The 24,468-nt window shown below is 38.2% G+C and overlaps 1 protein-coding gene across 2 annotated transcripts in view; it reads left to right on the top strand.

Moving 5' to 3' along the window:
* The window catches only part of Cops2 (COP9 signalosome subunit 2), a 29,426-nt gene extending 5,790 nt beyond the window's left edge, over positions 1-23,636 (top strand). The window contains exons 2-13 of one of the 2 annotated variants that reach the window (XM_005068563.4): positions 3,065-3,178; positions 4,155-4,232; positions 8,246-8,371; positions 10,898-11,008; positions 11,124-11,201; positions 13,301-13,475; positions 13,996-14,174; positions 14,270-14,322; positions 16,780-16,877; positions 18,150-18,232; positions 19,638-19,696; positions 21,793-23,636. In XM_005068563.4, coding sequence (XP_005068620.1) covers positions 3,065-3,178; positions 4,155-4,232; positions 8,246-8,371; positions 10,898-11,008; positions 11,124-11,201; positions 13,301-13,475; positions 13,996-14,174; positions 14,270-14,322; positions 16,780-16,877; positions 18,150-18,232; positions 19,638-19,696; positions 21,793-21,937 — 1,299 coding nt within the window. In that variant the 3' untranslated portion in view covers positions 21,938-23,636. The remainder of the gene's footprint in view (positions 1-3,064; positions 3,179-4,154; positions 4,233-8,245; positions 8,372-10,897; positions 11,009-11,123; positions 11,202-13,300; positions 13,476-13,995; positions 14,175-14,269; positions 14,323-16,779; positions 16,878-18,149; positions 18,233-19,637; positions 19,697-21,792) is intronic. The other variant, XM_005068564.4, reaches the window with a different exon arrangement.
* The last annotated feature ends 832 nt before the right edge of the window (positions 23,637-24,468 follow it).

The raw sequence follows: 24,468 nt of genomic DNA, 5'->3' as shown, positions 1-24,468 counted from the left end.
TGTCTTTTATCCATCTCTCAGGAGTAGCCAGTGGGCTGTTTTGTGACTAAGAAGGCACACTGGCTACAGTACGGCAGGAAAATATAAAGAACTTCCTTTCAGCCGTGTTATAGTTGCCTCAGGGTGAAAGGTAACTAACTGAAGCTAATCTCTTCAGTCTGTGAGGCATTTTCTGTTTCCTTGCTGCTGGAAATTCCTTGATTTATTCTGCCATGGACCGTGCCTCTTGGCCTTTCTCTTCTTGACCCTCGCCTTATTTTTTGTTTTTGTTTTTATTTTATGTTTTGGGCTAAAAAACAAAAAATAAATGAACACTGAATAAGAGTTCAAAGTCTTACACTTTTTGTGATATGGCAGTCAGAATTATTTTTCATTCATTTCCAGATTCTGGGCTACATTCAGAAGATTTGGGTTGCCAAAAGGGTAATTTTCTGGTATTTGCTGTACCAGAAAGTGAGTTTTGAGTGTAGGACACACACAGAACAGTGTCTTCACTGTTTTCCACAATTGATTGATACTTTGATCTGTAACCATCAGTACTGACATTATTGCTTCACATAAATACATATAAAATGACATGTTTAGGTTCATTTTGGAAATTACTGAAATTCTGCCCTTATTCCAAACCAAAATCCATTTAAAGATTTTTTTATTCAACAAGTTAGTGAGTCAAACGGCAATTTTTAACGATACAATCCAAGAGTATACTAATTTGATGTCTGAGGAACATCTGTAGAATAGTACTAAAGTCTTTCTTCTCTGTAATTAAGGCATGTACTTCTATAAGAGTAGAAGACTATATGTGAGGCTTACGCTACATTTCATAACAGGCACTAGTCAAGTCCGAGCCAGGGTGTTTGAGACATTTTTCATTGACATCCACAGTGCAAATTGTCTCTTTCTATGTTCACAACCCAAGTTGCAGTGATGTCCACAGAGTAACCTGGCTAGTACTACCAGAAATGTTTGGTTTGTTATTAATTTTGGTCTTTTTTTCAGATACCTTTTACTATTGTCAAAATGTTTGTGGCATTCCCCCTTCACATTCAGGTCCCATGCATGCATCTGTCCTGTGTTGTGTGCCTCACCCCACCCCTTGACTGCATTGGATTGTAACCCACATCTTAAGAAGCCAGATCCTAGATACCCAGATGAGAAATGCAAAGAGAAGCATATTGTGTGAAGGTGGAGAGGAGTCTGAGCAAAGGCCAGGGTAGCTGCAGCATTGTGAGTGAGACAAGAGTTAGTTTCATAGGAGATGCTGGCTGTGGGCAGGAGTCAGATTCTTACTGCTTTCAACTGACTTAGTGAGCAATGGGAAGTCATTTTTTATTAAATAGTCTAGATAGTAGATGTTTTGTGCAGGTTATTCTGACTGTTTAACATGTGGTCAGAACTTTAAGAAGACGATCAGAAAGGCCGGTACTGCTCATGGAAAGGTAAACTTTCTTTGGTAGAGATGTGTGTGGCTGAAGAGCAAGCAGTTGGGGTGACTGGGGTGTCCCTGTGTGCTCCTGCTGTGTTGCCTCATGTGTGCTGCTCTTGCCTTCACGTGCTCCTTACCTCATCTGTTTCTTCTAGGCAGTGGACCCATCTGTCTTTCAAACCCAGCTGTGACTGTCACTGTGATAGACAAATTACAAGAGTCAAGAAAATGAATCATTATGGATGCTTTTTACCTAGTCTGGTCTCTAAAGGAAGTGCTCCAGTGGAGTTTCAAGTGTTAAACTAGACTGAATTTCATAGGTCTTTAGTCTGTGAGAACGAGTGACATTTGTGATCTCGCTCTGCAAAGGGCGTGTATTACACAGCCATCTTGTATTTCGGGGCTTCCTAAATGTTATGCTTAGTGAAACTTTCTTTGTGCCTCTGCCCTTACGATATTCTGTGTATATTTTTTGAAGAAATAAACTATTTTAATTTAAAACAGCTCTACTATTCATGTCTTTGTGTCTATTCCCTTTCCCTCCAGTACCATTCTTTTGATATAAACTTACCCATTTGTAATGACTTGTAGGTGTGGAGAAAATAATCTTTATTTTGTGGCCATCTAAAATCATATTTTTTTGAACCAGTTAGCAGGTTAGAACCCTTGCCACAGACCCTGACAGGCTGTGCTCTGACCTGCACACACATCTGCCAGGCCATCTCGCCAGTCCAGATAGCTTTGTAACATCCAAATAAGTAAGCTGAAATGCAGGGTCCTTAGATGTGTGAAGGTTTTTTCCACCATGTAAATTTAGTTCTTACTGAAAAATAATACATCAGAAGTGAAAGGTTGCTTAAAAAAAAAAAAAAAACAAGCAGTTGCTATAAGAAGCAATGTAAGCCGGATGGTGGTGGTGCATGCCTTTAATGCCAGGACTCAAACGGCAGAGGCAGTCATATATCTCTGAGTTCAAGGCCAGCCTGGTGTATATAGTGAGTTCCAAGATAGCTAGGGCTGCAGAGAGTTCTGCTTTGAAAAACAAAACAAAGACCAAGAAGCAATAAGCAAAGTAAAATAGTGCTAAGATTTTAATGTATTAATGAGGATTACAAAATACTCATCGATTTCACAGAATGAAAGTTGTTGCATTTTTTTAAATTTTGCTTGTTTAGTGTGTATGTTTGATATATGCACATGTGTGAGTGGACAATGTGGAAGACAGAGGATGGTGTCAGGTTTCCTCATCGCACTGAACCTGGGACTATACTGGTAGCCACAAGCCTCCCCCCCCAGTCCTCAGGGTGCCCACTTCACTCTTCCACATGACCTGGGGTTACAGGTACTTTTACAGTTAGGCCTGGTTCTTTACATTCATGATGGAGATTTGAACTCAGGTCTTAATGCTTGCATAGCAAGCACTCTTACCCTTATGCCCCCTTTCAGCCTTTGGAAGTGCTAGTTTTGATCTAGAAAAGTAATTTCTATCTCACTGTATAGTTTATTCTGCATTTGTAAAATAAGATCAGTGTCAAGGTTGTTTTATACAAAAATAATTTTTTATCCTAGCAACATTCACTTTTTATAGTGCCATTTGTGACTTTTTTCTCATTGATTATCTCTCTTTCCAATACACAGGAGTACTCCGAAGATAGTAACTCTGAGCCCAACGTGGATTTGGAAAATCAGTACTATAATTCCAAAGCATTGAAAGAAGATGACCCAAAAGCAGCACTAAGCAGTTTCCAAAAGGTTTCTATTTCCAACTGATTTTATGTCTTGAAGTTTGTTTTTTAAATGATGCTATATTACTTTTCTCATTACAACTACCAAATATCTGACCAAAAACAAGGGTGGAAGTATTTGTCTCTGTTCACTGTTTTAGATACAGTAGTCCCTTACAGCAGGAAAGCTATATTGACCAGAGCATGTCACTGGGATTCTTCCCATCTCGGTGGACCAATATGCATGAGAATCACATATGTCTGAATGGAATGCTTGGTCCCTAGTTGGTGGGACTTGGAGATGGAAGTGTGTCACTGGAGATGGTCTTTAAGGTTCCAAATCCCATGCTTTCCCAATCTCCCTCTCCCTCTCTCTTTGCCTCTCTCTCTCCGTCTTCCTCTCTCTCCCTCTCCTTCTCCCTCTCTCTCTCTCTCTGCCTCTCTTTTGAGGATCAAGGTGAGTTGGGGACCAAGTGTCAAACACATGAGGCAGACATTTTATTTCTGAACTGTGGCATGTGCCTTAAATTCAAAGGAATTGATTTCAAAACTGATATTTATGATAATCCTGTCAGAAGGATTGCATGTAGATACTAAGCATGTATTTCAGAAAGGGTTCTGTTGTCTTTTCTAATTATGCTGTTGGTGAAGCAGGATCTTTGTCCTAAAATCCACAATAAAGAAACAATCTTGTGATCAGGACTATTATTATTACTATAACCCTGTTGGTTCTGGGTACAGATCACATTGACTTCTTGACTTATGAATATTGGTGGGAGTCCTTTCTGGGACTGTGTAATCAAATATCTTACATGACACAGTCAGCTCACTTCCCCAAGGATCCCAAGAAGTCTCTTTTAATCCTCTTAAAAATTACATTGACAACTAGTAAAATTTTGGAGAAAATATTTTTCATGAGTTACTTATAAAAATGAACTCAAGCTTAGAGTTCATTCAAACATAGTGCTTTAATATTTAAGACTAAAAATGTCTCCTCATTTTAGGTTTTGGAACTCGAAGGTGAGAAGGGAGAATGGGGGTTCAAAGCACTGAAACAGATGATCAAGATTAACTTCAAATTGGTAAGATTAAATTAAACTCATTATGAGTAACTACATTGAAACCTCCTGCTGCATACCCCATGTCTCCTTCTCTAAAGTTATATTGATGTCTGTCCGTGTGTGAACTGAAAAATTATGACTACAGCAATACTGATCTTTTCTTTTTAAAATTCTGAGTAAAATAGTTATATCGTTTCTTCCCTTTCCTCCCTCCAACCCCTCCTGTGTCCTCTCCCTCCACTATTAGCTTTTTAATTTAATATAAGAAAAAAAATGTTTTCTGTGGATGAACTTATCCCTTAAATGTGCATTGTGTGTATTACTGCATATTTATAGGTGCGTTATTTATAAGGTTTTTGAAAAACTTGCTTTGGAGGTTTATTTTGGATTTTAAAAATTCCATTCATTACCAAGAGCTCTTCTCCACTGACTGGGACCAAGTACTTTAGCATTATACCTGACACCTCTGAGTCTCTTCCCACTAGCATCAATCAACAAGTCAAGAAGGCCTGAGTACCTTCAGAAGATGCTTTGTACTCTGCTACTCTGGTCCATGATGATATCATCTCTCTCCTACATCATTGTGGTGGCTAGTTAGCTGGTCTTGCATGCCAGTTGTCAGTTTTTCCTAAGTAGGCAAACAAAAGTGAAGACGGCAGGTTAGAAGTGGAGGAAAGGAGGTGGGAGATTACTTTCCTGATAAAGGCTTTCTTCACAAGTATAAGGAGGCTTGAGTTCAATATGCCTAGAACCCACATAAAAGCTGAGCACACACTTGTAATCCTAGTGCTGGGAAATAAATAAAGACAGGAGGGTTCCTGGGACTTTGTGGCTAGCCATTCTAGCCAAACTGGTGGGTTCCGGGTCCTTGAGCAATCCTTTACACACTCACACATACACATGTAGACATGCAAATGCACACATACACACACAAAAAAAATAATAATAAAGAAGAGAGCTAACTTCAGACATGAATTTTACATCACCAGAGATTGCGGAACTTTTTTCTTCTCTTTTAGCTTCATTTAAACACCTTTTCTATCTAGCTCTGGTTGCCCTTGAACTCACTGTGTTGGCCAGGCTGACCTTGAACTTGACTCAGTCTCATGGATGCTAGGATTACAAATGTGTCTCTCCATCCCACCTTTGGAAGAACATTTGAGAGAAAGTACAGTGGGGGTGCTGGTGAGCAGAGGCTAAACAGGTCCAGGCCAGGCTGGTGGAATAGTCACTACAAACCAGTTACCACTTTCTTTTTCTGGTTTCTGTATTTCCGAATGCCTCCTTCCTCTCTAGGTAATACTTTGATTCCATGCCATCAGGACTGTCTTATTCCACTCTTTTAGCCTCTTCCAGGTGTATTCTGACTGTGGTATCCCCTCCCATCCTTAATAAGAGTGGCTCCTTAACCCTTTCCTGCAGAAACTATCAGTAAAATGTTTGAGCTCAAGTCTTTGACCCCAAATATTAGAACCATTCAAAACATGTACATTGTTAATAGTTTATATATTTAATTTAAATCTAACTGACAAAAGAAAATCATCTGTGTTGCATTTATCCTTTCTGATTTTGCACAAAGCCCCTATGCTTTCTGTTTATTTTTATAATATTGCACCAATGTTTCCTATATTTAATTATATAAAAATAATATTTAAATGTGGAGGAAGCAGCAAGTGACTAAGGGGCAGAGATTTTGAATTAACAAAAAAAAAGTAACATTAAATGCTAAATACCAACTTTTTTATTAAAAACATGATTTTAAATATCCCTATCTTCTTATCTATTTATAAATGTCAGAGTTCTCGGTCAGACTTGGAAACACCTTTTAACAAGTCCTTGGCAATCTCTAAATTGTTTTTGGTGATTTTGGTAATAACCCTTTGATCAAAACTGAGGTCAGAAGGCATATAAAATAGTCACTTCAAATACCAACTTTTAAGATGCTGTGATTTGCCAGAAAACATGATTCCTTTAATACTTGCTATCTTCACATAGAACAGTGGCTTAGGTTTTAGTCCATTTAAACAGTGGACTGCCCTTAACACTTGGTTTTTCTATTTTACCTTGAACAGAGCTAGGAAAGATAACAAAGGGTTAGCTGTATCATTGTACGGTCTTCCTGGTCTTCACAGCATCTGTAAGTAGAAGACCACACAAATAATCACTGGTGTCTGTGCTCATTTTCTAAATAGATCCTATGTAGTTTTGCAGTGTTGGGCAGTACAGTTAGAAGGGTCTGTTTCACTTGATCTGTGTACAGCCTATTTACTTAATCTTCTCTTCAATCTTTAATTAAAATTAACATAATTTTTAAGTTCCCTGCTGGTATGTTCCCCCCACCCACCCTGCCTCGTTTTGAGACAGAGTCTATTTAGACCTGGCTGTCCTGCAAACCAAGCTGCCCTCAAACTCACAGAGCCACCTGCCTCTGCCTTCTTAGTGCTGGGATTAAAATAATGCACTACCATGTCTAACACTTTTTAAAATGAGGGTCTTAGACCTATCAAGGTGAGTGGATAAAGAAAGGTGCTTGCCATCAGGTCTGACAGCCTGAGTTCAATCCCTGGGACCCATGTGGTGGAAAGAGAGAATCAGCTCACACAAGCTGGTCTCTGGCCTCCACATTCATGGCATGGCACAAATTATATTTTACATGCCCTCACAAATAATTGGGGGAAGGGTAAGTATCTTAGTTATTTCCTCATTGCTGTGATTATTACCCTGACAAAAACTTCTTAAGGAAGAAAGGGCTTATTTTAGCTTACAGTTCAGAGGGATACAGTCTAACATAGCAAGGAAAATGTGACAGCAGGCAGGAATGTCATGGTAGCAGGCATAGGAGACTAGTCGTGTACGTGTGTACTAAGGAAACAGAGTGTGAACAGGAAGTGGGGTTGGTATGTAACCTTACAACTGTCACTCAAGGACTTGCATCCTCTTCCTGGAACTCCCACAACCTTCTCAAACAGTCTACCAAACAGGTATTCAAACACAAGCCTGCCTGCAGGGGGACATTTCAACACTCAGATTGCAACAGTGAGCTTGAAGTTAAGTATGGTGAGAAATAATTCAGAAGTACCTTTTTCTAAAATCCTGTTTTAGTACTAAAATATAATGCCAAAGTTGAGACAATCTTTTCTCTTTCTAAAGGAAACATTCTGTAACTACAGGTTGCTTATAGAATAGTCCTTGTTAGTTATGTCCTCATGAAACTTCCATAGTTAGAAAAACAGATTCCCTAATTCCTTACCCTAATAACCATAAGAAAGTATTTATACCTGCCAATGCACCATTCCCTGAAAGAAACAACTCAACAAAAGAGGTTAATAGCAATTAGAGACTAGACCAGATTATGTAGTTGGACTCTAACATTGACTTACATAACCCACCCCAAATATCTAACTGGTGGACATTCCATTTCACTGGTATCCTTTTGTTTCTCCCAATCTTTCTTGTGTTCTGGAATAATCCAAAACAGTTTATAAACAGTCATACAACATAATGTTGCAATGGCAAAGTACAGTTTCCCCTCCCCCAACTCCTCCCAGATCCTCCATACACCATGGGATAATTTTCTTATGTGAGGAGGAATCCTGAGACTAGAAGAGGCTCTTTGACCTTATGGAAAGCCAGCCAGTTCAAGGGAGAAATGAAACATGTAACTGTTGTTAGAAAGTTAGGGTGAATCTTTATTTAGAAGAGAAATAGTTGATATCTGCATAGTTATTGGCCACTACATTTGAAAATTAAAATCTGCTTCTTTTGTTTAGTAGATATCTTAGTAGTTTTCTAATCAAATGTGTTGTGCATTGAAGAGGAATATTTGAAACATGGAAAATATACAAGTTTCATCTGTTTAGTAGGCCGAATTCCGACATTGGTTTGTGTCATCTTGTGTGTAAGGTAACATGTCTGTAGTGTTCTTCCTCCTTTACAAGAGTATATCGTGAATTGTGGGAGGTCCAGTTCAGTGGGCAGTGGTTTGTACTGAATCCTGGCCCTGTCTCCAATCATATATTTTTCTTTCCTCACAGACAAACTTTCCAGAAATGATGAACAGATATAAGCAACTCTTGACCTATATTCGGAGTGCAGTAACCAGGAACTATTCTGAGAAGTCCATTAATTCTATCCTTGATTATATCTCCACTTCTAAACAGGTTAGACTGGAGTTTTTCCTCTTGTCATTGTGTTATTTAAAGTAAGAGTTCTGTGGGTTTGGGTGCTGCTGCTTCGATAGTTGCTTTTCATTTTGAAACCATCTCTTGTATCACAGCTGGCATCTTAACTAGCTGTGTGGTCAAGGGTGGCCCTGGGCTCCTAGACCTCCCCCCCTTTGCCTCCCAAGTGCTGGTAGACAGGCATGTGCTACCATGGCTGTCACAACTTTGGGGGGGGGGTTGTTTTGTTATGTTTGTTTTGTTTTGTTTTAAAGAAAAGGTCTAGTTAATAATTACTAGTGTGCTTCAAAAGTAATGTGTTCCATTTCCTTGATTCTTGTTCTGATTTAACATTTGAAGGTAATAAGTCCAGGCTAATCTCTTTTAATAGTATCTTTAGGTATTACCTGCAAATGACTTGAGCAGACTGTATTCAGTTCATTTTCCATTTGCCTATCATAGTTCTGTTTTTGATGAAATTGTGTCTACATCTGAACTGCATTGAGCATGCTAAACAAGTGTTTGTTCCCATTGAAGCTGCGCCCCCAGTCTTCCTTTAGCAGTTGGGGATGTTAAATACTGAACATCAGTCACAAAGTGTGATATTTAATTAGACTAAATTCCTTGAGAAGAACTTGTTCTGTGACAGTGTAAATAGGTGCTCTGTAATCAAGGCTTTATTTGTACAAGCATGATACCACCACAGATGCATGGTGATAGCTGATAAAGGGAGGTGGCCAGGGGAGATTGGTTCTTCTAGAATGTGGTGGTTAACAAAAGCAATGGTGGTTTTATATATCATTCCTTTGGTAAAGGGAAGGTGGTAAGGGAGATTGGTTCTTCTAAAATGTGTGGTGGTTAACAAAAGCAATGGTGGTTTTATATATTTCATTCCTTTTTTTTTTCTTTTAAGTTTTCTTACCCTCAGGTATTGAACACAAGATATTCTCTATGTCATTTAGTATCTCTTTTTGTACGCCTGACCAGTGTTCTCAGAATCAGCCTCATTACCCCCCCAACACACACACACTTCTCTTTCTTGAGATAGTTTATTGCCATTCTTTGTATTTTTCCCATCTAAATAGGCAGATTAAGGTTATTCTGATAATAGCCTTATAACTTTCTTAAGATTTTTATTTATTTATTATGTATACAATGTTCTGGCTGTATGTATGCCTCACTCCAGAGGAGGGCACTAGGTCTCATTACAGATGGTTGTGAGCCACCATATGGTTGCTGGGAATTGAACTCAGGGCCTCTGAAAGAGTAGCCAGTGCTCTTAACCTCTGAGGCATCTCTCCAGCCCATAGCCTTGCAATTTAATGACAATAGTTCTAGAGTAAGTTGTATGTGTCAATTCTGCTGTATAATGAGACCAGCCTGGCTGGTGGCACATGCCTGTGATTGCAGGACTTGACAGGGACAGTAGGAATAAGAAAGAGTTCAAGGCCATCCTGGGGAACAAGGTGACTTTAAGGCTACCCTAAACTGCATGAGACACTGTTTCTAAATAAATAACACTAAATTAAGTGGGCAAATATTTTTTAGTGCTTACAAAACAAGTATCATAAAAACACTTTTGGTACTGGAAACATGCCAAATGCTAGAGGAATAATATTGGATAATTTTAAAGCTTGAAGGTTTATATTCTGTATGCTGTTACCTGAAAGCCTTTTGCCTTTGAAAGGCCAAGTAGCTCTTATGTGGGTAGCATTCTAACACTGTCAGTAATCCTGAGTAAATAGACAGACTTTTCTGAGGAGGCTGTCAGACTCCCCTGCTCTCATGGTTCTCTTTCCACTCTGGTACGTAGAGATTCAGGGATCCAGACACCAGGAGCAAAGCTGTGAATAGAAGACGATTATCAGAGGAGCTTAAGATGGTTTAAAACAATGCTTTTTATGGGGGAAAGGTCACACTCAGATTAATGAATTGATAGTAATTAAACCATCATCTAAAATTACACTAGACTTTTTCCTCCATCCAGCTCCAAGGTTGCCCTGTGACTTGAAAGCTCTGCAGCCCAGTTAACTGTCTAATAACATTTTGAGAGAAAAACAGGACTATGCTAAGACATTCATTAAATGTGGTGGCTCACATCTGTAATGCCTCAATGAGAAGGGTAAAGTGAACTCCGTCACCACCAACCTGGTCTCTTAGTTTGCTCAGTGTTTCCTCTATAGAAGGTTATGAAGGCTGAATAAATAAAATGTATGTATACTAAGTTTTAAAAAAAGCATATCACTATTGAAATAAAAGGAGTGATTAGGTTGGAAAGGACAAACCTGATTATTATGGCATTAGGATTTATGTCATGTAATTACATGAGAAAATATATTTCTTGGATTTACAAAGCAAACAAAAACATCTTAGAGTTATAAACATGGTCTCTTATGTTTGGACAATAGAAGACATTTGGTAAGAAACAAATAGTGTATCTTACATGTATTAAAGTTCAAAGATGCACTTTTAGTTTGTTCAAATTAACTTTATTAACAGGTACAAATTTGCTGTTTACAATTATAGAATTCTGATTTTTTATGTCAGATGGATTTACTGCAGGAATTTTATGAAACAACACTGGAAGCTTTGAAAGATGCTAAGAATGATAGACTGTGGTTTAAGACAAACACAAAGGTAACATTGCGTTTGTTCCTCCTTTTGAATAATGGGCGGGTGCTTGAGTAAAGTGTCCTAAGCATACATAATACCTCCTGCTAAAAACATTTGGTCTTAATGATTTTTTTTACAGCTTGGAAAATTATATTTAGAGCGAGAAGAATATGGAAAGCTTCAAAAAATTTTACGCCAGTTACATCAGTCTTGTCAGGTAACATTTCCTTATGTTTTTGCTCAATATTTCATTATGATAAAAACATGAAATAATATTATACAGTTAATTTAGGAATGTTTCTGTTCAAGCAACCATCCCAAAAATTAAATTTTGTTTCGTTTTTGTTTTTTTGTTGTTGGTGGTGGTTTTGGTTTTTACGAGACAGGGTTTCTCTGTATTGTTTTGGAGGCTGTCCTGGAACTCGCTCTGTAGACCAGGCTGACCTCGAACTCACAGAGATCTACCTGCCTCTGCCTCCCGAGTGCTAGGATTAAAGGCGTGTGCCACCAACGCCCAGCCCAAAAATTAAATTTTAAGAAATAAGTTTTTAAAAGACAATGAGTTCAAGGCCAGTCTGGGCTGTATAAGGAGGCTTTACTTGGGGTGAAGGTTACTTTTTCTGAGTTCTGTCTTTTTCTGAATTAATGGTTCTCAATCTTCCAAATGCTGTAACCCTTTAATACCATTCTTCATGTTGTGGTGACCCAACCATAAAATTATTTTCATTGCTATTTCATAACTGTAATATTGCTACTATTATGAATTGTGTTGTAAATATTTGATATGTAAACTAATGGGTGATCCAGGGTCATTCAACTCCACCCTGTGGACGGAGGTTTCTGTCCTGCCAGGTCCTGTAGCTCTTTAGTCCCATATAAATACACAGAGGCTTCTATTAATTATAAACTGTTTGGCTGATGGCTCAGGCTTCTTATTGTCTAGCTCTCTCTTAATTGTTAACATGTAACTATTAACCTATGTTTTTCCACATGGCCTTATATTACTGGAGAATGCCTGGGTGTCCTACATTCCTGGTAGCTACATGGCATCTCTCTGGTAATTGCCTTTCCTCTTCCCAGAATTCTCCTAGTCTGGTAGGTCTGCCTATACTTCCTGCCTAGCTACTGACCAATCAGCATTTATTCATCAACCAATAAGAGAAACAGCATACCCCATCACCACCCAAGTTGTTGTGAATATGACATAAAAGTCATTTGTAACATTACTCTCAGATACAATTTGGAGTGATGGTCTATATGTCTACAGTCCAATATAGCAGTTGTATATTCTGATGTGTCTTATATGAGAGAAATCATGTTAAGGTAGATGCATGATACTCTGGTTATAATTTATTAGTGGATAACTAAACTGCATTTTAAGTTCAAAGACTTGAACAATAAATTTGGTTTAGTGTATATGCTTAAGTTTAGTAGTATTTACAGCTATATTACTTTAGGCCATAAACTACCTAAGGCTCACATTTGGAGAGTATCTTTCAGGGTCACCATGTGTTTTCCTTGACATACTGAAGGAAGGCTGAGATGAGAAAGTTTGGCATATTTTTATTTCCCTAGAAGCACTCAGAAAGTGCATCTTGATTGACTATAGATTTAAAACAATTGTGAAGATTTAAGGAAGACAATTAGTATATCTCCTAGCTAAAAATGCTACATTGATCGTTTTAATTACATTTAAATGTACATGCCACATAGTGCACATTGAGGTCAGGGAACAACTTGCCATGTGAAGCAAGGATGACTTGACAGCAAGGGCCTTCCAACATCAAATTTTATGGATCTGGGGAGATGGCTCAGTGAGAAAGATTGCTTTTGTTAAGTAGGCATGGAGACACAAAATTAGGTCCACAGCCCCCACTGATAAAGGTCCATGTGGTCAAGCATACCTGTAACCCCAATACTGGGAACAGGGACAGAGTATGACTGCTGGGACTTTCTGGCTACCAGCCTAACTGAAGGCAGAAAATGATATGACAACTAGTATTCTTCTGACCTACATACAGGAATGTACAACCATACACATGACAATACAAAGTTTTTCTTAAGTGAATGAGTGACTGTGTTTTATTTGAGTGAATATTTTATATGCACAAAAACTTTTAACGCCTTTTCTCTATCCAGTGGCAGTATAGTAAAAGCATATGAAGGTTCGTTTGGTAGCTATACAATCAGCCATGACACAGTAAAGTGTGTAATACATTTCTACACAGAGAGGATATAAGATTCCCAGGTTAATGCTAATAACAATTACTCAGTTGTCCTTGCATTTTGTCTTGTCTAAAATACTTGTTTTCCTAGACTGATGATGGAGAAGATGACCTGAAAAAAGGTACCCAATTACTAGAAATCTATGCTTTGGAGATTCAGATGTACACAGCACAGAAGAACAACAAAAAACTTAAAGCACTCTATGAGCAATCACTTCACATCAAGTCTGCCATCCCTCACCCACTGATCATGGGTGTCATCAGAGGCAAGTTTGGGGGTTGGAAAGAGTAGGAGGGAAAATACCAGGAATTATTACATGGGATGGTGTGACTTTTAGGTTGTTTCTATTTTACTGACAGTAAATGTAAGCTATGAAAGTCATAAAGTGATCTGTTAGAAATTAGCACACATCCTTGTCCTAAGAGGGTCACAGTAGTAAAGGTACTATTTAGAAAAGTCACATTATGGTGTAACACTCCTGTTTTGTTCTGACATCAAAGATTACTTCCTATTCAGTAGAAGTAAAGATTTGCAGTGACAGCTGGTATTCAGTGAACTTGCTTTTTAGGATGAAGGTGTAAAACCCTGGGCATACCCTGACTGCAGCCATGCAGAATGTACAGTTAAACCCTGGGGCTACTGTGGGCTACTACCATGCAGGACATACTATTAAGCCAGGAATGCTTGGGGGCTATCAATGCAGTTGCCTTCCTTTGATATTCATAAGTTAATCTTGTTATTGTTGAGTTGAAAATGTTCCTTTTCTCGTGTTTTATTCTTTACAGAATGTGGTGGTAAAATGCACTTGAGAGAAGGTGAATTTGAAAAGGCACATACTGATTTTTTTGAAGCTTTCAAGAATTATGATGAATCAGGAAGCCCAAGAAGAACCACTTGTTTAAAATATTTGGTCTTAGCAAATATGCTAATGAAATCAGGAATAAATCCATTTGACTCACAAGAGGTATGTCTGCTTTCCTCATTTCTCTTATTAGTTGATTACCTTTTGGGAAATAAGAGGTACATATGCATAATTTTTGTTTTGTTTCTCTTTGTTAGGCCAAGCCGTATAAAAATGATCCAGAAATTCTAGCAATGACAAATTTAGTAAGGTAAGATTTCTGTTTCCCTGCAGACTTATTTAAAGCAGCTCAAAAAGGGGAGGGACAGATAACAGCAGAGAATAATTAATGGTCAGCTTCTGGGTTTTGGTGCATTTGTGTAAAAGGCACAAGTGCTCATGTCCTTTTTTGAAGCCATTGTGCTGTTTCTGTTAGTCACAAACTATAAAGTCTCATTTACTTTGTTGTGATGTTTTGTTTGTTTTTCCTTGTTTCTAGTATAGGAGAGTGAACGCAGTTGCCAAGGTTGGCCTTGAACTTGTAATCCTTCTGCCTTGACCTCTTTCAAGCCTGTACCACCAATCCCAACTTGGTTTTCTTTTTTATTTGACATTATTTTATTCATTATGTTTTCTGTTTGTTCTCTTATTAACCATGTGTTTGTGTATATGACATACATGACAATTTTAACTAACAGTAAATGTCTTAAAACTTTGTTTCTCAATATTAATACCTCTGCCTACCTTAAGTCTGAAATTGTGAATTGGTCCGAGATCAGACATTTTCAGTAATAAGAGGCATAAAAAGCATACTTTCTTAATGACAAGATAAAAATGGCAATCTTTTAGGGCAAGGCTTAGTGTTAACTACACACCTTTAATCCCAGTGTTTGGGAAGATGAGATGGGAGGATCTCTGTGAATTTAGGACAGGCTTGTCTGCAGAGTGAGTTCCAAGCCAGCTGGGGTTACATAGTGAGACCTTGCCTCAGAAATAGAAAAAGAAACCTAAATATAGTCATGGGTTAAAAAAAATTCAAGTCTTTGGGAAAGCAACATATTCTTCCATTGCTTACATTTGAAATTTATTTAAACGTTGAATCTGGTTTGCTTTAATTGTCAAAGGGCACGTCCCCAAACTTTTTTCAAGTTTTAATTTATATACATTTGTTACATTATCTTGAGCTGATTTGACTACAAATTAACATTTAAAATATGTTTAATATTAAGATTACATTTTTTGTTTGTTTTTCCAGATAGGGTTTCTTTGTGTAGTCTCTGCTGTCCTGGAACTCACTCTGTAGGCCTTGAACTCATAGAGATCCACCTGTCTCTTCCTCCTGAGTAACTGGGATTAAATGTGTACACCACCACCAACTGGCAAGAATATTTTTAAAATATTTTGCTCAGCATTGGCTTGCTAAATAGTAAGAGTTTTACTTAGAAATTAATTTAAGTATAATAAAATATAGCAAAAAATTTCTTTATCACACCTTTACAGAGTAATAATTGTGCTGTATTTATTATGTCTCATTACCCCAGTAAATCATCTGTAGTGGAACTCAAAAAGTTATTGTAATGGTACACTTTTACCCAAGCAAGTAAATAAAAATAAAATCTACTTAATGGGAAAATCTCTTCTAGTTAAAATATAGGTGTATGTAGAATAAAATATACGTGTAATGTTTTCACTACTTGAAAATACCTCCTGTTGTGCATTACAGTGTATTGGGCAGGTAAAAAAGTAATACTTCCTAATTTTATCTTCCTAGTCAGTTGCCAGCAGACTAGAGGAAAATATTTGCTGTTGAAGCACTTGAATCACCTGCCCCTAACATGAAGTTACATTGCGACCCAACAGATGGAAGCACAGCAGAGGGCGTGCAGAGTGGTTGATGATATGTCTTACATTTAAAGCACACAGTGGTGCCATATCCAGAAGGTTGGCTTCTTCCTTCTCAGCACCTTTATCAATCCCATAGCGCCTTACACAGTTGTTTCAAGAGTAGGTGCCAGATTCCCTAAGGAGAGTTATAGACATAAATCAGCCTTTGGCCTTCTGCCGCAGGGGGTTCCGTCAGTGTGTCCTCTGTGCGTGCGCATTTGGCTTTCCTGTCACTTGAGTTTCTGCTACATAGGATGGTGGGAATTTTAAGGCTGGAAATTTTTGAGAATCAGGCCTTTTGAAAAGTTTTTACAGTTGCTGGTAGCTTTCTAGAAGATGAAAATTAGGAAGCTGTATTTTCTATATCTTCTTCAGTAAAGGATATGCTCTCTTATTTGAAAGCTAAAGCAAGCTCCTTTGTTGGATAATGTGCATAAAACCTGGTTTCTTTCATTAAGAACAGTTAGGATCAGAAATGCACAATTTAAATGAAAACATCAACTAATATAATAAACATTTCATTGTCAACTTTGAATAAAACAAAGATTTGAATTATCTTAAATTACTAATGTATCTTTATAACATCCCCTCCCCAAACAAAAAAATTCATTTACTCTTTCCTTTAGAAAACAAAAAGACTTTAAAGTTTTGAGGGAAATTTGTTTATTTGATGCTGGAGATGGTTCTTTTGGGGAAGCTATGTGTGTGTGAATTTAATTTTGACTTCTGTAACAGAAACAATAATAAAACTTAGGTTCTTGCGTATAAAGATTGGGAAGTAGATGCTGGATTATGATGTGATAGATTTCTTTATATGTGGCAATATTTATACGTTTTTTCTTAGTGCCTATCAGAATAATGACATCACTGAATTTGAAAAGATTCTAAAAACAAATCACAGCAACATCATGGATGATCCATTCATAAGAGAACACATTGAAGGTATGTTGTTGGCTACCTGAATTCTGTTCCATTGTTTCATGTTGTTAGGTATATGCTTCTTAATGGGGTTACACAGAATTAAATTGCCATAGCAGAGGACAGAAGCATTTCTAAGTGCTACCATGGTATATGAAACTGTTGTCTAAATCATTAGCAACCTTCATATGAGTACCAGGTCTCTACATGGCATTCGTTGTCCCTTGCCTTTTTATTCTAATGTAAATATTGCTGTGATTTAATTATTGATGCTTAGATTCATACCTAGTTTTTAAGGTTTGTCAAAAAACTGGGAAAATGCACTGCTACCCATAGATGATGATGAAATAGATGAGTTTCCTCCACAGCATACGGTAACATTGGGAATCTGTGTCGGGTGGGGCCTCTGACAGCTCCAGCACCCCCATACTATTAAAAAGTATTGAAGGCCAGGCAGTGGTGGCCCATGCTTTTAATCCCAGAACTCAGGAGACAGAAGCAGGTGTATCTCTTGCGTTCAAAGCCAGCCAGGCTACACAGAGAAACTCTTTCTCTAAAACAAACTTAAAAACTATTAAGGGTGCTTAAATGACTGTTGGGATCTATCTACTAAATATTTAAATGTCAAATGCATCAGAAAATTTTGAAGAAGAGTCAGCAGAAGTATTGCTCTCTTGTTCTCTACTTTGCATTTTTTTCATTCAGTAGATTTTTATTTCTTTTATGAGCGTGGAGTGGTACTATACTTTGTAAGGACAGAAAAATATAAAAGCATTATCTGTGAACTCCAGTGTAGTCACAAAATTATTTTGAAAAGAGAGTTGTGTGTGAGGAATTGTATGTGGAACAGGCATAGTGGCGCTTGCCCTCAATCCAGCACTAGGAAGGCAGAGGCAGGTGCATCTCTGTGAGTCCCAGAACAACTATGGCTACATAGTGACGATTGTGTAAGGAATTAATGGAAGTGTAAGATGTAATGCACTAGATTGTGGAAGCCCCAGGACAAGTAATTCACCTTGTTTGAGTCAGGTCTTCTCAATGTGTTAAATGTTAAAGAAATGTTGAACAATGGATGTTGAGAAAAGTTGCAACATGAACATAATCAGAAATTCAGACTGGGAGAGAGAGCCTCTAATCAAACTGCTTTTGCCACACCTGGGTTTTTAAAACATAAACACCTTGTGTCTTTACGAAGCACAATGGTTTGGGAAGGTGGATTGTGTAGTTAATTAGCATAGCTGTACTTAACATGAGTTATAAAGATACTAACAATGTTATTTTCTCTTTGTCTTTCAGAGCTTTTACGAAACATCAGAACACAAGTGCTCATAAAGTTAATTAAGCCTTACACAAGAATACATATTCCTTTTATTTCTAAGGTATTTGTGAACTTTAGTGTTTATGATTTGTACCTACAATCGTAGTAGACCTATCTTTCTTTTTGTTTTGTTGTTTTTTGTTTGTTTGTTTTGTTGTTGTTTTGTTTTTTTGAGACAGGGTTTCTCTGTATCATTTTGGAGGCTGTCGTGGAACTCGCTCTGTAGACCAGACTGACCTTGAACTTACAAAGATCCACCTGCCTCTGCTGGTATTAAAGGCGTGTGCCACCAACGCCCAGCTCCTATCTTTCTTTTTTAAAAGTGACTAACTTGGACTTGTAACATTTTTTTCAGTAGACTATAACTTTAGGGCTTCACTTTGGAAAGATTTTCGAAACATGGGTTTCATGTCACCTAGTCTAACTTCTTATTGTGTATGTGGGGGTGGGGGTGGAGTCATATAATATTGTATAGCTGAGGATTCACTTTGGAAGGATTTTTGAAACATGGGTCCAGACTGGCTTGTGTGTATGTGTGTGTGTGTGTGTGTGTGTGTGTGTGCGCGCGCGCGCGCACTTGTGTGTGCATGTACTCATGTAACACTGTATGGCTGAGGATGATCTTGAACTCCTAATCCTCTTGCTTCTGCCTTCCAAGTGCCAAGTTACAGGTTTGAACCACCATGCCTAGCCAAGGCTTTAAAGTTAATGTGAACTTTTTAGTCTTATTTAATGGAAACTGTTTTAAGAGAAAAGAGTTTTAATGTATGAGAGAAATTACATATCATTCCATTTCTAAGATTCCCTTATTCTCAGGCAGAAGAGAGTAAAGTGCTAATAAAGGTCCAGTCCCAACCACTGCAAGCATAGGGGAGGGGGGAGCCCCACAAGTTAGAAGAGCCCTTGAGGGCATAGCTCAGTACAGAGCACTTGCCTGCCATGAACAGGTGCGTGGTACTTCAGTCTCCAGAATCAAAAGGAAAAAAGGTGGCAGAATCCTTTATCATGCGTGTACTCTGCAAGATACTCTGATGTGATAATTGCTTTTTAAAGACCTCAAGCCAAGCCTGGAATCTTAATCTAATCCCAGTTTCTTAGGAAGTTATGGTAAGAGGATTATAAATTCAAGGCCCAACTTGGCTACAGACTAAATTGAAGCCAACCTGGCTGTCTTACTGAAAACGTATCTTAAATGTGAAAAGAGGTATAGTGCATACACAAGACCAAGGTTCAATGCCCAGGATCATCCAAAAAAAATTCTCTGCACAGATGGGATCATAACTCAGTAAGAGGGCATTTGACAAGTGTGTGTGGGGCCCTGGTAAAGGAAAAAAAAATGAAGCCCCTTTTATTAGTGTTTCCTTTCAATGGTATAGATTAAAGCCAAATGATTGTATAGAATCATGAGGTCTTTTTTAAATGTTAACTAGTCTAATTACATTGCATAATGAGATCTTTTGTCTTAGGAGCTAAACATAGATGTAGCTGATGTGGAAAGCTTGCTGGTGCAGTGCATACTGGATAAGTAAGTACTTTGCTTCTCTTTATTTTTATAGTGTGTATCTGGTATGAGCATATGAATGAGTACAGGTGCCTCTGGGGACTATAAGAGGGTTTTAGAGCCTCTTGAGCTGGAATTTCAGACAGTTGTGATGGGGGAAGTCCTACTGAATATATGTTCTCTTATTGGTTGATGAATAAAACACCATGTGGCTAGTGGCCGATAGGGCAGCAAGATAGGTGGGTCTAGGAGATGAGGAGAATTCTGGAAAGTGTGGCTAGACAGAGTTAGTATGCTGCTGGAGGAGTAACACCATGCCAGGCATTACCTCATGGCAGTGCATAGATTGATAGAAATGGGTTAATAATTAAGACAGAGCTAGCCAATAAGAAACCCTGGTCATTGGCTAACACTTCATAATTAATATAGTGTTTGTGTGTTCATATGGGGCTCAAGGATTGCAGGGCCAGAAAACTCATGCTTACACGGTTGTGAGCCAGTGAGCATCTGTGTTAGGAATTAAACTCAGGTCCTTTAGAAGAGCAGCAAGTACTTTTAACCACTGACACCCCCCTTTCCATCCCCCTTGGCAACTTTTAAAACTGCAAGATGTTGGGAACTGTCTTAGTTACTTGTCTATTGGCATAGTAAAACACCAAGACTAGGGCTAACTTAGAAAGGAAAGCATTTAATTGGACTATGGTTTCAGAGAATAAAGAGTCCGTGATGGTAGAGCAAAGGCAAAGCTGAGAGCTCACACTTTTATTGGCAAGTAGGAGGCAGAGACAGACTCTGGGAATGGCTCTAGTCTTTGAAGCCTAAAGCCTACCCTGTGACACACTTCCTAATCCTTCCCAAACAGTTCCACCACCTGGGGACCAAATATTCAGTGAGCTTATGGGGACCACTCTCTTTCAAACAATACAGTAACTGTAAATTTTGGATCATGATGGCAAGGATAGTAACTCCGTTGTTGATTTGTTCTTTAAAAGAACAACAAACAAAAAACACTGGTGGCTATGATTTTTCTAATAGAGGATATATGTGTGATTTTTTTTCATTTGTAAATGAATGAACATAGTGAACACATGATCGCTGGAAAGGTTCTGAGTTATTTTTCAGACAGGTTTCTCGTTTGATATAAGGCTTGCATACTGCTAAGAAATTATTTACTGGGCCAGTGGCATGGCTCAGCAAGACAAAAACACTTAGGACATAACCCTGATACCCTGAGATAGATCTAGGACTCCATGGTAAAAGGAAAGAAGCAGCTCCTAGAAGTTGTACTATACCTTCATACGTGTGATGTGTCATACACATTAATCTCACACACACACACAGTTTCTTTGTCTAACAGTCCTGGCTGTCCTGAAATTTGCTCTGTAGACCAGGCTGACCTTGAACTCACTGAGGTCTGCTTGCCTCTGCCTCCTGAGTGCTGGGATTAAAGAGGTGTGCCACCAGCCGGGCAGTGGTGGCGCACGCCTTTAATCCCAGCACTCAGGAGGCAGAGGCAGGCGGAGCTCTGTGAGTTCAAGGCCAGGCTGGACCGACAGCCTCCAAAACAATACAGAGAAACCCTGTCTCATTTAAAAAAAAAAAAAAAAAAGAGGTGTGCCGCCACCACCCAGCCACATTTTATTTTTTAAAAAAATTTTTAAGTCATTTTCTGGATAGTTTTTCTTTCTATTATTTTTATTTTTTTAATTGGGGTCTCACTTATAGCTCTGGCTGGCCTGGGATTTACTATTGTAGACCAGTCTGTCTGCCTCTGCCTCCCTAGTGTTGAGTTAAAAGATGAGTAACACCATGTCCAACCTAGAGGGTGTAAGCATATCTGTTACACAACAGTTTTGATGGTATTAAAAACAGCGTGCTTTGAAAGCATGACGGGTGCCATTACCTTTCATGACAGTAGGTATTAGTCTGGTGAAAAATGATGAAGCTGACATCTGGTGTCTTTTTAAGAATTGAATAAGGCAATATGGTGTAACACTAATACTGAAGTCACTCATTACAAGTAGGCACATGGGTTGCTTATGTGTATTGGTTGGTGGTGTGGTCTGTGGAATGTGCTTAGCAGAGATGACTAGAAACCTTGTTTTCTTATTTGGTTCCAGCACTATTCATGGCCGAATTGATCAAGTCAACCAACTCCTTGAACTGGATCATCAGAAGAGGGGTGGTGCCCGATACACTGCACTAGATAAATGGACCAACCAACTAAACTCTCTGAACCAGGCTGTGGTCAGTAAACTGGCTTAATGGAGAACAAGCTTTGCAGGCGTGCTTAAGGCATCAGTGCAGAGATGTGATCCTTAAGGACTGGAAAGGCAAAACTCCTGTGGGTTGGTGTGTCCTGAGAGTGATTGGAGTTATGGCAGAAGTGCTTTTTTGATCAACTGGTTTGTGTTTTGCTGCTGCATTTATCCCAAGAAAAACAGCTTTAATCTCCAGAAGAAAACCAAAACACCATGGGATTTATGCTGTGTTGACATCTTGCCCTAAACACACAACACCGTAATAATCTATCATGGGCAACATGACCAGAATGAAGAATTTTGTCATGATTTTAAACACACTGACACGCTACCGTTGGTTAAATTTAAACATGTTGTTCCTGCAGAAATTCTCTCACAAATAACCTGCAATAACTTGAAATTCATACCCTTTGAACACTTCCTTTTCTCGTGTATAAATGAAAACATTTGCTGCATTTTGCAAAATGTCAATTCTCCAAAAATGTGTCCGTCTATTTCTGTACTTGCAGCTAGTAAAGGTTAGATGTCCCGTACTTAGAGTGGCACACTGTCACCTAGGGCTCAAGCAGCATAATAAACAGTGCAGCTCAGAAATTGTAGTTTGGTTCTTGATGTGTTTTTATTACATTTGGGGTTACTCTTTTGTTTTTAGTACCTTAGAACTTTCAGATTATTTTATCTTCAATTAAGATTTAAAAGCCTGAAAGCAAGTAAGTTGTGTGCTTCCTGGTTTTTAAACTAGTGTTTATTGATAAAGTAAGAACTACTTTCTAACAGAGCCCTTGCATAGCACTTATTTTGACAGTGATACTTTAAAGGATTAAGATTCTTTTTTTTTAAGGATGGTATTTCTTTTCAAAAGAGTTCATATTAACTCTCAGAATGTCACTTTAAACAAATATGCCAGAACATAGACAGCGAAGTGAATGTTACCTGCATAGTGACCATGCTAGAAGGTTATTTTCTAATGTCAGCCACCAACCATTGCCCAAAGCCTCTTGGGTTTGCTCTTTGAAAATTGCAGTCAAAGTTAATTTAAGTAATGTGCTACTAACTTTGTGTTTGTACCTTGTTTGAAAAGAATATTAACAAACTTGTCTTTCTTCACAAATACCACTTTCAAAAAAAATACCTAAATTTAGATAATACAAAAAGTATGCAGCTGGCTTTGAAAGCAATCCCAAAATAATTTTCAAGTATTTTGTGCAGTGGCAGTATAGTGAACTGTGGCCTTCCGTGGTGACAGAATTCAGCTCATTTGAATGTATTCAGTTTGAGATGTATTCGTTTTTTTTTTTTTTTGTCATATAGTGTCAAAAGAAGGAACTAAGATTAACATAATGTCCTTGGTTTTTCTAGTGCTCATTATGGAAACAGTGAGTGGCAGTGCAGAAGGAAGGCTGTGTGACTGGAGTGGCAACCAAGAATTTTGATCATTAAATCAGATTTTATAAACAGTAGAAAGAGCATGGACTTAAAACAAGGCATGCTTATTTGGTTTTGTCAAAATTTTACGAAAATATGTGATATATATTTATACTAAAACTATATAATCCTTAGATTTAGGAAAGCAGTCAGTTAATGTCTAGCAGAATAAAGCAGTATTAAATACAGATATAAGTTGGAAATTGTAGAAAACCTTGAAAGAAGATGAAAGACAAACTGTCAATGGTAGGGAATAAAGAGTTTAAGATATTCTGAAAGTATGTGTATTTTCTTCTCTTCTACATAATCATTTGTGAAAAGTGTGCTCATGTTTTTACAGGAGTGATACTAATTAGGATTTATTTTTCCAATACAATTTGGAGGCCCTTTGTTACCCAAATAAAAATGACAAGTTTCCGTACCTGTATCAGGTGTGTGCATGTGACAACCACAACTCTAAGGATCTCAGTGATGTGTGCTGTCCAGCTCCTGAATTGCCCCATTCTCTATAGTCTTCACTGCTCACAACAGTGTGCCTTAGTTTCTAGAAGGTAGTGTGCTTGTTATCCTGTGGGAAGCTGGGCCAACTGTATAATGACACCCATTGTTATAACATACCTCCATGCAGCTGCCTCTGTGTCAGGGACCCTACTTCCTGTATTAGTCCCACAACATGGGTAGTGGTCTAACTCAAATCAAGATTTTCTTGAACTTTGATAGCACACGCCTTTAATCCCAGCACTTGGGAGGCAGAGGCAGGTGAATCTCTGAGTTCAAAGCTAGTGCCTGGTCTACAAAGTGAGTTCCAGGACAGGCTACAAAGCAATACAGACAACCCCTGTCTCGAAAAAAAAATTTCTTTTCTGAAGGATTTTTTTCTATGAATCAGATTTCATAGAGTTGAAATCTCACTGTTTTATTTTCATATCGTTTCTGTTTAATCCCTAAACGTGGTTTGATACTCCACACCAGTCTGAGGCATCTACACAAGGTATCTGCAGCGGTCTGAGGTGTGTCTACAGCAGTCTGGGTTGTCTAAAGCATTCTAGGGTGTCTATAGAGATCTGGGTTATCTACAATGTATGAGGTGTCTATAGAGGTCTGGGATAT

The sequence above is a fragment of the Mesocricetus auratus genome, unplaced genomic scaffold (assembly GCF_017639785.1).
Source record: "Mesocricetus auratus isolate SY011 unplaced genomic scaffold, BCM_Maur_2.0 Super-Scaffold_100004, whole genome shotgun sequence".
NCBI classification, from domain to species: Eukaryota; Metazoa; Chordata; class Mammalia; order Rodentia; family Cricetidae; genus Mesocricetus; species Mesocricetus auratus.
Note: the sequence above shows the minus strand (reverse complement) of the source record. Positions and strands in the feature narration are given on the sequence as shown.